Here is a 17831-nt window from a genome sequence, read left to right on the forward strand (position 1 = left end):
GAGGCAGGAACTTGTTAAAAGGGTTGACAAAAGCTTGACAAATAACTACCCTTCAGGTAAATTCAAATTAACATGTAATGACTAAAAACTTGACAGAAATTAGCTAATAGTCAAACATTATGGTGATTACACTGAAACCACAGATTAAGAAAACACACCTGTCAAGGAAAACATTAAGGCATTTTGCCTTGATCTGCTGCTACACAGAGGATATGTAGTAAAGGCCTGTTAATGTTCCAGTTATCTCTACAATCACATCAAGAGAACTATATAAATATTTGATACAGATCCTGCTACACATAGTATATTTCAGAGTTTATTTCAGAACTCACCAAAGAGATGGGATGTGTTTTCAATTTTGTCCATGGTATCTGCAAGAGAACACAGTATYCTAAAGCAAGTTAARTATTAAAAATACTGTAAAATAAATYACATAKAATATGTTTTARGTATACAAATTRTAGTTCTAACTTCTGAATTCAGCATAATATTACTTTCAAAACTTTAAATTTATCTCCAAAKACCATACAGTACCTTTATGCACACACTAGGTGCTAAAATCTCTGGACTTCATAATCTACTTATCACTGAGCAGAAAAAGAAGAACAAAGCAGAAACTGTCTCTTTAATAGTGAGTTGTCAAGCATCAGAAAAAGCATCCCTGCCTTACATATCCTTTCCTTTAAAAGGAAAAAAAATATCTACATTTGCTTCGTTGCCCTACAACTGATTGGATGCCTGTAACAAAACACCAAGTTCACTGCAYTCAGAAAAAATCAGGACAATTGTGAGAAACAAGGGCAGCCAAAACAACACAGAAAACCCACAAACCCCACTAAAAGACTGCAGAGATGCCAATGTTTGGCCACATTGTAACTTAAATCAAAAGAGAGCCAGCCTTCATTTCCTAATCCCTTACTAGCATAATGTGGAACAGATGATATACATTGTTTCAATTATTAGCAACCACGCTGGACAAAAAAAGCAATATCTACTAGATTTACTATGTTTCCACATTTCCCACAGAGAACAGAAGCAGTCAAAGGTGTTTTTGGAAATAAGAATAGAACAAGAGAGAAAGTAATAAACGAACACGACTTAAGAGAGAACACACAGAAAAGAGAACAATAATTATGGTAGGCCAACCACCATGGACAAATACAAACCTTTACTTCTAGCTCATTTTCAAAACATGCAGGAATAAATTCTACTCAGAAAAAAAAATTTTAAAATCGCTCTTAGTTTTGTCGTTTCCAGATGTATGTTATCACATGAGAAACAAAAATTAGGAAGAAATTACTGCTGATAACATCTCTGTTGTMCTTTAAAATGTAATCAAGCACTTAYCACAATTTCCTATTAATACAAAGTTGCTTGGAAGTTTAGAGAAAGAAGGAAATGAAAAAAGATTTGGTTAATTACCATGCCAGCACAATAAAATACTCACCCTAATGGATGCTTTATTACAAAACACCTTGTTTATAGCCAGCCATGTTGGAAGATCCAGCATGTTCTGAAGCACCTCTTGATCCAGCTCCAAGTTGGTCAGCTGACCTTCCCCCTTCAACGTGCTCAGGTTGATCTTGTCAGGTGACAGATTTTTGGTGAATCTAAAGATAAACACATCTTAAGTAAATACATATAAAGCAATCAAAGCTATCATAGATGCCAGTGACAATTTAACTTAAAGCAATGGTCTGGAGGTGAAAAAATCATCGTAGGTTCTTAGATAAATTTCACCCTGGAAAGAAGGGGTACAATGGAATTGATTTGTCCCTTTAACTTTTTTCATCTCATTAACTCTATTTATAAATACACAAACAAAAATATGAGCTATCTTCTAATTTTTCCATCACCTGGAATAACAAATGCTCTTTGACTCTAACTATTRAAGTATTTATTTCAAACTATATAAAGTGGAATTGAACCTATTTCACTCTTCTTTAATTTTTCAAAAGGAGAACAAAAATCTCAAACCCCTCAACTTATTGTCATAAACAGTACCTTTCTACATATTTCTTTAGGATCTTGAAATGAAAAAGTTTTATTTACAAAATTAATTATATTTAGTCATAGAATTTAATGCCAAATTAGAAATAGACATACACACACAGCAGCATGAGGTATATAAAATACTGGATGAAAACTTGAAACCTCAGTATGATATCCACATGGTGAAAAATAGAACTATTTAAAAGAGTACATTTAAATTTCTTCTATTTCAAAGGCACTAGGATTTGCWGATACAATACAACAATCTGTGTGACTGTGTCAAATGGCTCACATCCTTGTGAGGCAACATGACAGAGCCCACGGGTTTTCTATTCTCAAACCAATAGCTGTGGCATTGTATCTACCACAAGCTAAGAATAGGCTATATAACCACACTTTCAATCTGCCATGAAAAATTGTTTCTGCTCATGGACTGAGTCTRATTTTATAAGATTAGGCAGCAGAAAATACTACTGTTGGCATTATGCTTAGTGCCTTTTCCCACCAAAATCTCCAGGTGCTGCTGTTCTGAAGGCAAAGGGCAAAGGGGTTTATCTGTCCTCAATGATGAAACATTGCCTGAAGCAATGCCCCAGGAGGTGCAATTCCAGCATTTCCTTTCCATTCAAGAGACCAACTTCTAACTGAACTACAGGATCCTCATGAAGTCTGATACTGGGGGAGATGGTGGAAGAAGATGAAGAAGGTCAGCAAGCTTTTCCTCTTAACAGCTTCCAATTACAGCTGGAAAMAAAGCAGGCATTTTCTGAGTTCAASTGCCTTACKCCATTCCTGGGATGGTTAGGAAATGCATTTACCTAGCCTGACAAAACACAAGTAATATTTGCAAATAATACTAGACATGTTTCTTATGACAGAAGTGCTGAATTGTATTGTTTATAAGGCATAAATTATCCACGAACAATGAGCTTTAATCTGTAAATAAAACAGCTTAATAATTTCAGTACTAAAAATATATTGAGATAAGACTATTAATAAATGTATTTTCCTTGGCAATTATTGTACTTCCAAATGCTCTGTTTAAAAACAATATGAGGGGAATAAAGGACTTGAATTACTTTATTTTCTGGTTACCCTTTTTTCTTCCTTCCAACAAGAATAATGAGAAGAGCTAAGTAACCTGCCTCATTAAAACAACCTATCTGTAACTGCAAACACAAAACTTCCTATCTCAGAAATCATTGCAAAGTCTCATCTGACTCAGGTCATACAAAATTCCTAGATGACAAAAAGCAGACATTGAGAGATTTCAGTCACATGGCAGTACCTCTCACTCTTKATTTTCTAGATAAGGGTCAACATTAGAATTAAAAATTGGTGTTATTTTAAAGTCACATTTACATAGCAAACGCAAAAACATATTCTGCCATTACACACATGCATGTACACACAAGTCTCCTGATACTCATGCTCTGTGAAAGAAGTACCCTTCAAAATTCCCTGTTAGTCAGCCACACTAGAAATGTCTCTCAGCTTGGAGACAGATCTAAGTATTATCCTGGTCACAACTGCAGACACATCACAGTGAAACACACAGGACCTACAGAAAGGTTTTCAAACTCCACAGCAAGAAAGACACTAAAATACCATTAAAGAGGAGAATGGCAACAACAAAACCAATTTTGAGTTACTTTCAATATCCTTCAAACAAATGAAACAGAAGCCAGTCTCTCTCAACAGGGAGCACAAGGAGAGGGAAACAATTCAAGGACCATCACTTTTATATATAGATKTTTTTTTTAAATTCTTCCAAGACTGTTGCTTTGTATTTGTTTCTTCTCCTCCAGACAGCAAATGAAAAAATGCTCTACGTGCTGCATCATTCGGAAGAGACAAACATAAGAGGATCACCACCTATTAAGACTGTACCCTTCATGTCAAAAGTCATGGAGGGAAACGCTCAACAGATGAGGCGTGAGAAGGTATTTTTGGCAGGTCCTGATATTTCTCATAGCAGGTTTCTTCATTCCACTTCCACAGCTGGATGCTGAGGAGACTGTGGTGTTTCCCCAAAACCRGTAGCAACTTCATAACACACAACAATCACATCTGCTTTAACYATCTGCTTCTTCCAGTGCCAGTTTTCCACTGAGGATGCCAACATTTTACTCACCTGTGCCAATTCTCTTCTCCTTCTAAATTCAGCTGTTCCATATAATATAATATAATTTTGTTTGTCTGCTGAACMATTTCAGCACTTCAGAACCATTCCATTGCACTTACTGTAATAGAAAAACCTTTTCGTGTTATACAGTGGCCCATAAGTTCAAACATAAAAAAAAAAGCGGGCCTATTTGGGCAGCTAGCCTTGCAATCACATACCTGTGAGTTAGAATTTATAAGAATTGTGATCTTTGTGCATAAAATTGAAAGAAGAGCCAAATTACAAGAASAACAACACTTTGAATTAAAAACTAAAGAAGTCCTTAGGACAACYGCAAGTCTCCAAATGGTATTGCTCTAGAATCCCACGGTACATCRGATCAGCACATGCCCCTCTGAGACTGAGGGCTTTGACTTTTCTTTCTGGTGGGCTCGCACTCAGCCAACAGAGACCTARAACATTTAATTGCTTACACTTTGAAAACTTCTTAGGCTATCATATGTATCACACATTTTTATGTAAAACAGAGAGGTAATTCCCATAAATTTAGGCCCACCTAATTCTGAATACAAAATAATTAGAAATCCTTGATTGGGTCATGATGTTTCATGATTAGAAATCCTGGATAGGGCAAAACCATTTAAAAATTTTCTATAAATTTTTCATGTAACTACTCAGAACCAAYGAAGTGCCTGAGTTCATGATACACACATATTCTTCTCTCTGACCAGGCATGTGCAAACAGTCCCCCTACCAGCTTGCCATTTGCTTTTTACCCTGGTTTTCTTTCCTTAGAATGAGTTAATTGCTCCTTTAAAAYTTGGTCAAACTGGGAGCAGAGATCTTAACAACAGGGCCATTTCTCTGCACAACATCCCATGAACTTCTGACTGCTTTTCTAGGCAACAGACCGATTGTAGACTACTCACTACATGAAATAAATAAAGCAGAACAGAGAAAAATAAAAGACAAGGGCAAGAGGAACGGAAATAAAGCTTTCTATTACCTTGTTTTGCTGTGTCAGTAAGACATTACTGTTACTGAGGCAATACAGACTTGGTTTACTAATACCTCAAGATATTCTCAGCAAAACTGTTTTCACARACTGAGTTTCAATTTCACAAACTACACGTTGTCTCTCTAAAGATATCTGAGGTATGAATTACTATGTGACAGTATGCATTTCAATACAGTTTTAATATTGAATTTTATAAGTAGAATAATGCCGTGAAGYATTTATGGTTTAAATGCAAGAGTCTAGAAATATGAAGTTATCAACAGCACAAGCACCTTAGCATAGCTTCTTTGGGTACACATACATACACATGCACTAAATATTACTATTCAGTTACAGATASAGGTTCAAGTTTAATCTAAAATGTACAGACTAAGAGTTCAGTGAAAAGTGTAAAAGATTACACAGTAATAGCACACTATTAAGAATCAGAGCAATAAGTTACAATCACTGTATTTTGTCAGTACCACAATAGTTCTTTCAGTTTTTTCCCTCTAAAGTAACTCAAAATCTACATAAAAGATGCATTTCTTTAACTGAAATACTTATTTTCTGAAGGTTTGTTTGCAACACCACAGGCATGGAGCTCTGAATGGAGCACTCCACCATGCTGGCAGAGATGGCCAAGAAGTTGAAAACAGAAACAAAAAAAAAAAACTCAACAACAGGTAGAGAAGATGGGAAAACACTTTTCTGAAGTCACAGGCTTATGGTTTGTATAATGAAGGCCAACACACGATATGATGCTTAGGGCTGCACTCCCCAAAGGCTTGGAGTAAATACCAGATGCCTTGTCAAGTTTGTCAACAGAAAAGCCAACCTCTGGATTTGGTAGAGAAATAACAGAAGTCTGGATCACATTTGGACACAGATTCTCAGCTGTTCTGCACATCTCCTTGAGTACACAATTGCTTACCCAAACTCTACCCTGTGCCTTCACTGCTTCTAAAATAAAATTTCCTCAGCGATATTATTCTAAATGTATGTTCTAATCATGACAGACTACTAAATCAGAGTATGTGTCACAAGTTTTGCTTATCTCCTTGTTACGAACTCAAACTGCTGAAACAACAGGTTCTGAAAAAGGGAAGCATGACCTATTAAGCACTGGCAAATAAATCAATAATAGAACAGCAGAAATGTAACACAAAGATAACTGATTTTTTTCTTTACAGTTTCACCTGTTTGAACCATGTTACTTGATCTCTAAGGAACATTACACAACATTTCTGAAGCAAGAAAAATGGTCTTTTTCAATCAAGTTYCTCAGGAAGACATTTGCTTCCCATGACTCTAAGTAACAGAATGAAGGGCTCATTCAGCTCACTGTACCACTTCAAATTTTAAGATTTCAAGTTTAAGTAAGAGACGAATAGAACTCTCTGTCAAGTCTGCCACAGAAAAAAAGTATTGGGATCAACAATATGTAATGTTATGAGTTCTCTCATCCAGCATAATATCACACACCACAGCTGATTTTCAATAACTGGCTTGAGCTGGAAAAAAAATACATTTAACTCCCCCCAGCTTTAAGTAAGAAAAAAATACAAATAGCATGCTGCAAGCAACATAATGATTTCCTCTCTCATATTTTCTTTGCTGTAGCCAAAAGAAATATCAGTGTCTCAGGGAAAAAAACACCACATGTAAATTCTGAGTTCAGGAGCATTGCTGTACCTTTTCCTGCAACAGCACTTCAGTATTTAAGTCCCAAGTACCAAGATGATTAGATCTATTTAGATGGTAGCAAGTTATATATGGGAAAAAGAAAAACTGCCTAGATTAAAATACAGCTCTACATACCAGTAACATTAAGCCCAGTGACATTCAGAAGATTTCTTTTTGATCCAAGTACGACAGAACAGAAACGGCCAGATCCACTGCAGACACACAGGATTAAAGATTAAGCTGCCACTAAGTGAAAGACTGACGAAAGACAGTCTTTACAGATGCAACAAGTGTTTGGCCTGCATCGATAAAGTAACGAACTAATGAAAATTTTGCAAGGATGTGATAGACTAGGGGAAAAACATAACYAAATTTTAAAAGAACTAACTTCTGTAAAAGAAGTCAATTTCAATCCTTCAAATTTAAGAAACAAGATTAGAATCAGGTAGCTGATATCTTCTCTGAGTACTTCAAAAAACTTCACTGAAAAAGCATCACAAAAAGTGCTATAAAATYAACAGTAAAGGCTTAGAGTTAGTATTGGTCAGGAGACTGCAAGAWCAACAATATCACATAACTCACTGTCCAAAGGATTTGCGGAAAGCCAAAAGCACTGAATATATTTAGCGACGTCCTAGAAAAAGCTGGTGAACTGGGAAGGACAAGAAACATTTGAGTGAGTCCTGGTTGTCCTAGGGATGCTTTAATTTTAATCAAGTGTATTAAASTAGTATTTCACCTAGCAAAAAAATGTTAGATGTGCTTTATGCAAGCTTAGGAGTAAAAACTTTTAGCTCTGCAGTCTGAGTTAAAATGTATAAAAGATGACGTAGCATACAAGTCACATTAATCAAGACCACAGAAAACGATCTTTCTGAGGAACCCAAAACAGCAGCAAATGGCTTTGCAGCAATAGCCAACTCATTGCTGATGCAAGATACACAACATTTGAAAATACATGTCATGGAAACTACTGAGTTCTAAGTGAAAGACAGATTTTTTTGGAAATAAAGCAGGAAGATAAGAAATGATTGATGAAAAATTGCCTGAGATATATAAAGGTTAAAGTACTTCTGCGTATAAAAAATGAATGGCAAGTAGTACTAAATATCACCACAAAATATGGAATGTCTTCATCTTGGACACTTTTCCCACTTATTAAAATATTAATTTTATTAATTTTTACTATAAAAATAATAATTAGTGTTATTTTTTTAGCACAAAAAGTTAATCAGCTGCTCATTTACCTTAATATAGAAACAAAACCATACATGAAACTAAACAGAATACTTTGAAAGTAAGTACAAGGAAACACTAATTGCAAAGTATTTTAATATCCATTAAAACATCAGGATAGAATACAGTATAAAAATCAGAAGCTCTAAAAAAGTGAAAAATTAAGGCACCTGTGGTAGGGKTTTTGGGGAGAGGTAACACCTTTTATATTTACAACATGGTAGGATCAACTATACACACTCTGACACATAAAACACTTAAGTTCTTTRTTTATGAATATTAACAGCACATTGAGTTGAAAATAAACACTAGTAAGGACAAATTTTAAAATTTCTGGAAAAAAATTCCTCCTACAAACAACGGCACTCTCACATTCTGCACCAGGAAGAGCATTGCCAAACAGCACTATAAAATCTCACCAGCACTGTGAACCAATGGATGACCAATACACAAGCCTAGAATGGACACACGTTTGGTGGTGTGAGAGGCTATTCCTCCAGTTATCCTCCTGCTTGCATCCAGAATCCACCTGGATGTCAGCAATGAATGCTGTGTCCTGCATAAATACCATGCAGTTTTCTCCCAAGAAGTTCCTATCAGCAGGTGAACTGCAAGGGTTAGCTAACACTCATCAGGCTTTTTGACCTATCATAGTCTAAAGCCAGATCTTCCTCTCCATGGAAATCACTAATTAGGACCTTGGCCCAGTATTTGTGCAACGCATCTGGCTCAGTGTTACACCATCCCCTTATCCATCCCATCCTAGGAGCCCTGCATAGTACATCGGCTTTGCTGACACTTTTCAAATAATTGCTTCCATTTCATCAAAACACAGAAGGCCTTCAGCAGGGACTCCTACTCCAGGTAACTTCCTAAAGACACTTCAGTATGCTCCTATCCACTTCAAGACCCATTCCATACCTTCTCAAATACTGACATCCCCACCAAGTCTCTTGATAGTACATAATGCTTCTCCTATTTAATTCTATAATAACATATATACGAAATAATTTTCTTTCTATTTAGAAAAACTCTATTGCTTGCTTTTTGGGTACAGGCAGAACTGAGACAGCTGCTGTCATCAATGGTTATTATCTAATTATGTGTCATGAAGCAGATATGCGCATCTCAGACACAGACAAGCACTGTGCATAAATGAGRAGCTTGCACTGCATGAGTGATAATCATCTTGCTAGTGAAATGTTGCTCAAGCAATTTATCTTTCATTTACAATAAACCCTTACATAGACCAATATTAGCTTTTCAATTCCATGAGTCTTTTCACATCAAGCAGAGAAATGGCCAGTATGATCAAACCCAGAGTATTTTATTCAAACATGACAATCCTACATATACATGTGAGGCCTTAATGTTGAATACAAGATAACACAAATCCCGAATCCATCAAAACATATGTGGCAATGCAAATGCAACTTCCCCACCACAGGCAGAAAAAAAACCACTTCAATTTGCTTACACCTGATAACTATTAAATTCCACTTAAAATACAACATTTTGTATCTAATACAAAGAAAAGCCATTTAATGAAAAACAATTTTAGAAATTTAAAATCAAGAAACAATTATACAATGTAAAAGCATAACAACCTCTGCCTTTTGGAAACAGCATCATTTACTTATATGACATTAGCAGATATCTTTTTTAATGCTAACGGATCACATCACACTACACAGTATCTTTTGATAAGGTATAAAATATAAGAACTCCTTTAAAAAAAGAAAATCAGTCAATTWCTTCTGTAAACTAGGTAAAAAGCTGACTGACCCTTCAAATATATCAATACAGAGGTAACACACAGTAAGTTATGAAAAGGAATTAAGCAGATGCAAATGATAAACAGTAAATGTCACATAGCCTAAAGATATCAGGAAACACCYAGATTGCACTTAGAAAACACAAAAAGGTATGTTTAAAATGGGATCGCTGATTTAGTTCACAAAACAGTTTTGTAAATTTTAGTTGTAACAACTTAGTTTAGTTTAGGATTTATAAAAACCCCCAAAAATCAAAACATGCAGCTGCATAGCAAACAATAACCATTTACAGAATTCTAAGTTAAAAAAAGAAACAGGAGTGAAAACCCAAGTAATTTTATAGAGCTCACTTCACTCCTAAATCTATATAAATACATACCACCTTGTACATTTACTCTACAAAGGTGGGAGACAGGAAGTTACCTGAGGGCAAGGTATTCAGACATAAGGCCCCTACTCCTGGTGAAAGCAAGTGGTCAGTTGCCACAGGTTCTGAGAAGCTTCTGGTACTCATTTTGGTAGTAAGGATATTCACAGCAAACCAATCTCCACCAGAGCCAGCTGGAATCGCTGCAGGGAACGGGACACAGGGGACACACAAGGGATCAAGTTCAAAGGGAAAAAGGAGTGATACAATAATGTAAGAGAATTTTAGCTGAAGATAACTGCAATTACAACAGTTTGTTACACTTCATGACACTACAGAACTCAAAAGGAAACAGACCTGTGTAAAACTCTAGATTCCCATGAGAATATCCCTTGCTGTGTAATACTACAACACTGCAGCCCTGTTTACATGAACAGCTTATAAAGAAAATCATGCAGAAAAGATCTGTGTAATATAGCCAAGTGGTTTCAGAAATACTCARTAAGTACATTTGGAAGATGAGACAGAAGAGAGCCCAAAGATGCAGCATAAGAGGATTTTATTTTATTTTTAAATGGGAGACAACTTTTCAGTTTTGTTTTGCCTAGCCTGAGATTTCTCAACCCACATTGTCTGTTCCTATTCACAGTGTCTCAACATCAGCTATTCAAAATTCACACTAAAGAAACCTGACCCTAGAGATGTAGGAGAATGGGACCTCTGRATTTGTTTTTGTGTTTGGGGTGGCGCTACAAAGACCTTTACATGTCTGACAGTCTGATTTTGCAGACTATGAAATTGTAGTACAATAAAGAAAAAAGAAAAAGTTTTCTGCAAAYTGTCTTCACCTCAAAGAGATGCTTCAGCTTAAACAGAATTAATTCCTACACTTTTACGTTTTGGGTACAATAAAACCCAAACATCTGGACAGTGACCTTGGCAAGTAGCTTGTTGGGATATCTGAACAGCATTTAAGAGATTTATCACTTAAGTGAATTACAGACAMCTAGTTACAAATTATGATTTTTCTCCGGTCTCCCAACTGCCAACAATGAAACAACATGAAAACTGTTCCAGAAGTAGGCAAAACTTTCAGCTTCCTGGGTAGCTGAATCCAAGTGTTGCTTCCTTGGGAGACAGAAGCAGCAAGGGTCTCTGAGGAAAAAAAAACCCTCTGGTGTTCTCAAGCTACTTGGTGAAGATACACAGTAGAGCTGCCATAAAATCTGTGCTAGGGACGTTCATACAGCAAGGCTTGTACATCCATCCTGGGGAGGCTGGAAGAACAAAAAGGCAYGGCCTAGCTGAAGCTCTTTCCTCTCATGTTTTTTCTCATCAAAAAAGGAGACAATGAAGAGACCTGAACCATGATTAGGACTAGCTGCAAGGAAGTGTACTCCTACAGGAGTTACTGGATGAAGAAATATGGGTTATTGTGCAAGCGGCCAAACCCAAGATRCACTGTCTAATTACTTCATAGCAATCATTCTCATGATTTGCAAAAAAAACTGTGAAATAAATCTCTTCATGTAAGCCTTTWTAATTCCATTAATGTTTCATCAGAAATTATCTGATCTCCTTTGTCCAATCTGCTTGTAGGAAAAAGAAAAAAAATAAAACAAGACACTTTAAAAAGCACCTCTCATTCTTAGAATTATTTAGCACATACTTTTATACTGCTTTGACATTAAAAAAAAAAAACCAAACAAAAACCAAAGGATTTAGCAGGAGAAATAATAAATTTTAAAATACATAACCGTGAGCTAGTTTTGATTCTTACATACTCCATAATCACTTGATCTTAAGAGACAATTTTGTTCCTCATAGGCTTTATTTAAATGTCCTTTTTTTTCCAGGGCATCTTTCATACTGGCATGTCAGGTAATTGCAACAGCGACCAAGACCCATTTTAATTGTGCAACTTATTAGCAAACTATTCTGAGAATTCTTTAAGAAAATGATTGCATATAAGTAAAATGCTACTGATTAATTTGAGCTGATTGTGGAAATGTATTCATTTTTGTTATTATTATGCATGCACAATGTCTGTAAAATCAGGTTGATAATACAGTTGCAAACATAATGTTAAACTGAAACACAGAAGTCAAGTTCTGTGAGTTTATTTTATTAACTCAAATGCTACTGAAAGATTAGAGATCTTTCTGAGATGTAATACAAGATTTAATATCAACTTTTAAATAAATGCAATGATTAGGAATTCTACCAGAAAATACATTATTGCTCACTTATCTCCGAAATACCTGTGTAATTTCATAAAGCACYGTAGCAATTTCAGTTTGGATTTTAGAAGATGTTCTGTTACAGAACCTTAAAATGCAATATGATGCATGAAGCTACTAACAAAACCAGAAGAAAGTGAAAGTTTTTTATTTCTGTTGAAAAACACATTTATTGATTCCTTTATACTCATTAGTACATTATCAACACATTCACAGAGAAAAAAACTGTTGGCATTAAATTTCCACTTAAACACTAAAAGTACTGATTTTCAAACATATGAGAATTTAAGAAATACAGGATTATAGTGAAACTTTAAATTGCTCTTTCTCCTCCTCCTTTTCTGCTGTCTCAAGCAGTTCTGCTTTACTACCTGATGTTTTTCAGGCTTATTCTTTCACTTGGTGCAACATTTAAGACAGACATAATGCTGACACTTCCTGWAAGCATTCAGATTCAGTACAGATTCATTCAGAACAACAGAAATTGTTATGTCTACATTGTGTTTTGCAATTTTCTCACATACTGCACAAGCCAATAAAGTCAGTCACGTAGAATACACTGCAAAATTACTACAAAGAGAGAAGCAGAAAAGTACACACTTTGTGTTCTTTGGCTGGCTAAAGGAATTGGCTAACTTCCACAAAACGAAAGTGACACAGAAGTGGAATACACAGAACTGAAAATAAGCAAAAACCTACTTATTTTGCTACAAGCAGAATTTTCAAAGTTCATCCAAACAATTTTGTTCATTTACTTACAGGAAGAAAACAGCCCATTCTAGTCAAATAAAGGCATTACAACTGCTTTAAAGGAGTCCCCTCAGATGTCTTGAGGGGGCAACACTCCTCACCAACCAGGCATGTTTGACTGGCATAAAAGCAAGGCAATATGCAGGGCAAATATTTTGGTTATCAGTGTATCATATCATTATATCAGTGTAACATATCATTATATGTTATCAGTGAAGATGTACCAGATGAGGTACATCGTTGTTTGTATCAGGACCAGCTGATTCCTGATATCCATACAGTTGGTATGCTATTCTTTGTACAACCATTCTTCATATGAGCTTTAGAATGACTTCCCAATTATGASACGAAAATAATTGTCACAAAACTCACTGCAATTTTCTTCTGTTGAAATCTTAGTATGTTCATATCTATTGATTCAGATGAGCAAAAGCAAAGGTCTAAGTTCATGCAGAACATTAACTAATGACACAACTGAAAATAATTTCWGCCATACCAAGCACTTTAAAACCTCTCACTGTTTTCTCTGTGAAAATAGCAAGTAAGATGATAACTGTAACTTTTTAAGTTGTACTATGTGTTATCATTGATAAGAGTTAATATCAATTGAAGTGGAGACTGTCATATTCAGTTGTGGCTGCTTAACAGAGAGGCAAAGTTTATAAGCTTTCCTTCATGCTTCTCAYACATGACTTGATAAACRAAACTTTTTCACAGAAAGGCTGGATAATGCAGATATAMRGAGGACTGAARTTGCTCATTAACTAGGAAGGGAATTTCAATGATACTAAAAGCCAAAACTATGAAACACCTGAAAACACCCTTACACAAGTCTGTGTTAGTAATACCTGATCTCTGTTCGATGTATCTCCCATCTGAACAATGCAAGACTGAAACTGCCATGAAGATGATCCCTTACAACCACAGCAACACCAGAGTGAACTTGCATGGCAATCTAGATTCCCATTGGAAATCTTTAACACCATTGTTTCATACACTTGTCCACAAAGTCTGAGAACAAAGAAGAAATACTGAAGGATATCTGCTACCATCATAGCAGAGCACTGAACACAAAATCTTGCAATAAAAAGGTGYTCTTCAACAACAAATCTCTTATGCACTGAAAATACCTAACATCACAAATGAAGATTCAACACAAGTTTCAGTTCACTGCGAAAGACCTTYACAGTAGGTAATCCCAACACTAGAGAGACTTCTAGGAATGGTATGTCTTTCCTACTTGTGTAAAGGATGATGCCATTATCCAGACACTCGTTTCATTTTATGGCACATAAGAAATAAACAATCCATCATCTGCAATCAGCAAAACCACACCCAGCACAATATGGAGCYGACAAAAATTCAAGCCTCCAAATGACAAACTCACCTCTTCAGTTTAGTTGATACATTTAGTTTCAAATCATATACCAAGCATTACAAAATGTGAAGTACAACAAAACCACTTATTTTGTTCCTGCCCCTTCCCTCCTTCTCATTTTCTACCACAGCCTTAGGAAAGAAAAATGCATGTTGAAGATAGAGGACATTTCTTCAAATTTTAAAAGACTGAAAAGGCAGAAAACTCATCACCAGATCCTGATTCGAGATATAGATTTGTCACAAACTGAATAAAATAAGTTTTATTACCTTCACTGCTCTTAAACTGTAACACAGGAGTAAGAAAAACCCTTTACAAAGATAAAAAGTAATRTAGATATCAAAACTGTTTCAAAATGTAGTTTGGGTCATCTTCTTCTTGTTCTCAGACTTCAAACATTCATACCTATGTAAAATTTCCCTATCTAACAAATGTAGAATGATGAGGCTCCTTCATACCACTGTCCATTATCAGTTCATCTAATAAAAGCACTGGAAACTGCTAAATGGAAACTGCACTGTTGAATGACACAACACTTTTAAATTAGAAGATATAGAATCTAGATAGTAAAGAAGAGCTGAAAATTGATTACACATGATTAACAGATATTGCAGCAATCTTCACAGCAAATGCTGCCAAATCAATGATGACTGGGGGAGATAGGCAAGATGACCGCTAAAGATCCCTTCCAACCTCAACAGTGGTTTGTGGCAAAAAATCGAAGTACTTCTCCGTAACTTACGGTACAAGTTCATATCTTTGTTCAAACCTAAGGGGAATAAAATAATCAAAAAGGAAAATAAAGCAAGATAAGAGGCTAAATCTTTCCACTATTGCTTTATTATACATGGACTTCTTCCTAAAAATTTTAATCCTGCCACTAATACCTGCTTTGTTGAAGATGACAAGCAGGCAGCAGTTTCAAGAAGCTATGAAAACTGCWGAACAGGAACTAATGTAGTAAAAGTAAAATGTGAGAGTGTCCTTTGTCATTCTCTCTATTACAGGAAATTCCTTATGTATTTGGCTCCTTAATCACATTCTTACAAAACTTATTAAAGAAAATCTTGAAATATTACTGTTATAATTTCTGTCAAAAAATCAAGATCCTGAAATTTAAGAACCTCATGTCACTTGAWTTCTGTTTGCCTGAGTAACAAACTTCTGCAACCACTGAAACATCTGTTCTGTAGAAAGTAAAGATAATATCTAAACATGTAATGAAGAACACCCATAATAAGCAGGTTAATAATACTGTCTATATTTTACATAGCAAACACACTCTTTAAGCATTATGGATTATGAGCATCAGCTTCAACTTGCTACCAGGTCAATGGATRTATCTCATAAGCTTTCCAGAAGTGATAAAATGTGTTATAATCACTTGACATAGACTTGGTGAGTAACCTTTCTCACAACACTCAAGAGAGCAATCACAAATTTACCAACATGACAAAGCTCTTAGTTCTAATCTATGCAGCTGTTCATTTGAAAAACTAGAAAAAACTGACTTATTTTACTCATGACTAGTTCCCAGACACATTTTAGAGTTTAACCTAAACACAGAGACTAGAGTTCACTTTCCATACAGCTTGCTATATACCACTACAGGAAACAAGCTAAATCCAGCTATTCCACGCACAACGCTGATTAGGAAACTGACTCAAGGCTGATGACATCTTCATGTTGCATTTCCATTCACACAGTGCTCTGTCATTTTCATATGAAGAAAAGATTTCTTTATCAGCACTCCCTGCTACATAACTCACGAGCAGGGCAGAGAAGAAAAATTATTCTACTACYGCTTCATACATCACATTTAGCAGATAGATATAAAAGGATTTGGAATGAGAATTATGTTTTCCATGTGCATCAACAACAGATTAGTCAAATAACAATCTGTCACTTCATTTTGTTTGATATTCTCTATAAACACTTTTCAGAAATACAACAGTGGAATAAAACATTTTGGAAAAACGTTATATTTTTTTAAGACATAAAAGTAAGCCCTGAAGAATTTGAAGGGCTATGGTGTTACGACAGTACCTAACGGGTTTTTGTCTCTCTCTACAAAATGGTAGAAACGTGATGTGGCTTTTTAAAACTGTATGAATCAGATTGTGTACTTTCTGCAATTTCTCCATCTTTCAAGCAAACGACATTGACAGCTAAGAAATTTACAGTAGGTTGGCTTGTTTTAGGCCGTGAGGCACCTTAGACATTATTTCGGTCACCCAGAAAACCAGGAACTTAWTCTCATCCCTCTGCATTACCTTTTTGTTGCCCGGCCTCACCTGCGTCTCAAGAGCTCAGATGCTGCGACCTGAGCTGCAAGGACACAGGCCGAGCTGCCCCAGCGCCGGCCGGCCAGCGCACCTGGGCGGCTGCTGTTCCCCTCGCCGCCGGGGCACCACGAGGGCCGGGGGTTTCCTCGCTTCTCTGCCCCCCGCACACCTCGGCTAGCGGGGGCGGACACCGTCTGCCCGGCGGGGAGGCGGCCGGAGCTCGGCGGTGACTCACTCGGTGACTCCCTCCTGCGCCAGGCAGACCGAGCCCGTTCCCCGTCTGCGCCGCCGGGCGCCGAGCGAGGGAGCCGGGGGCCAGCGGCCAGCTAAGCGGCTGTGGCCACCGGACAGCCCCACACGGGCACCCGGCTACCCCCTCCGCCTCCAAATCACTACGAGGAGGCGGCCTCAGCTCTCCCTTCCGCGGACAGAACGGACCCGGTCCCCCCGCCCAGCGCGCAGCCCGGGGGTCGCTCTCAGGCACAGGGACCCACCGTCGCCCCCGCCCCGAGCCCCTTCAGCCTGCCCGGTGCACCGCGCCCCACTGACCTGGAGAGATGCTTCAGGATCTGCTTCTTGATAATCCCCGCCATGGTGTCTGCCTGCCCGCGCCCCTCACAACGACCTGCCGGGACCAGGAACGCGCTTCATCCCTGCGCCCGCCCTGCCCGGGGTGGGGAGAGCGCCGGGAGAGGAGCCTCWATCCCCACTCGCGCTCACTCGACGCCCGGCGCCATCTTGGCCGCAGCATCGCCTGGTGACGGGGGCGAGACGGGGCGGGACGGGCCCGGGGCCCCCGCCCCGCGCCGAGAGCAGCGGGCCCGGGCGGGCAGGAGGGGGCAGGGGTAGCGGCAGGGACAGGGGATGGGTGCAGGGGATGGGAGCAGGGCACAGGTGCAGGGCACAGGAGCAGGGCACGGAGCAGGGGCAGGTATAGAGGCCGAGCCCCTGCCTGCCTGATCAGCGTCTCCGTCCCCATTCAGCGCCCAAARCCTCTGCA

The 17831-nt window shown here is 37.7% G+C and overlaps 1 protein-coding gene across 5 annotated transcripts in view; it reads right to left on the reverse strand.

Annotated features, from left to right (window-relative positions):
• The window catches only part of BLTP3B (bridge-like lipid transfer protein family member 3B), a 55471-nt gene extending 37862 nt beyond the window's left edge, over positions 1 to 17609 (reverse strand). For 3 of the 5 annotated variants that reach the window (XM_057385984.1, XM_057385975.1, XM_057386011.1), the window contains exons 1-3: positions 17381 to 17609; positions 1448 to 1610; positions 333 to 371 (exon numbers count right to left, since the gene is read on the reverse strand). In XM_057385984.1, the coding sequence (XP_057241967.1) occupies positions 333 to 371; positions 1448 to 1610; positions 17381 to 17424 (246 nt within the window). In that variant the 5' untranslated portion in view covers positions 17425 to 17609. Of the gene's footprint in view, positions 1 to 332; positions 392 to 1447; positions 1611 to 10234; positions 10382 to 17380 lie in introns of those variants that run through there. The other 2 variants (XM_057385993.1, XM_057386002.1) reach the window with 2 other exon arrangements.
• Positions 17610 to 17831: the final 222 nt, after the last annotated feature.

The sequence above is a fragment of the Malurus melanocephalus genome, unplaced genomic scaffold, assembly GCF_030028575.1.
Source record: "Malurus melanocephalus ecotype Western Australia unplaced genomic scaffold, MMel_1.1 scaffold_16, whole genome shotgun sequence".
Classification (NCBI taxonomy): domain Eukaryota; kingdom Metazoa; phylum Chordata; class Aves; order Passeriformes; family Maluridae; genus Malurus; species Malurus melanocephalus.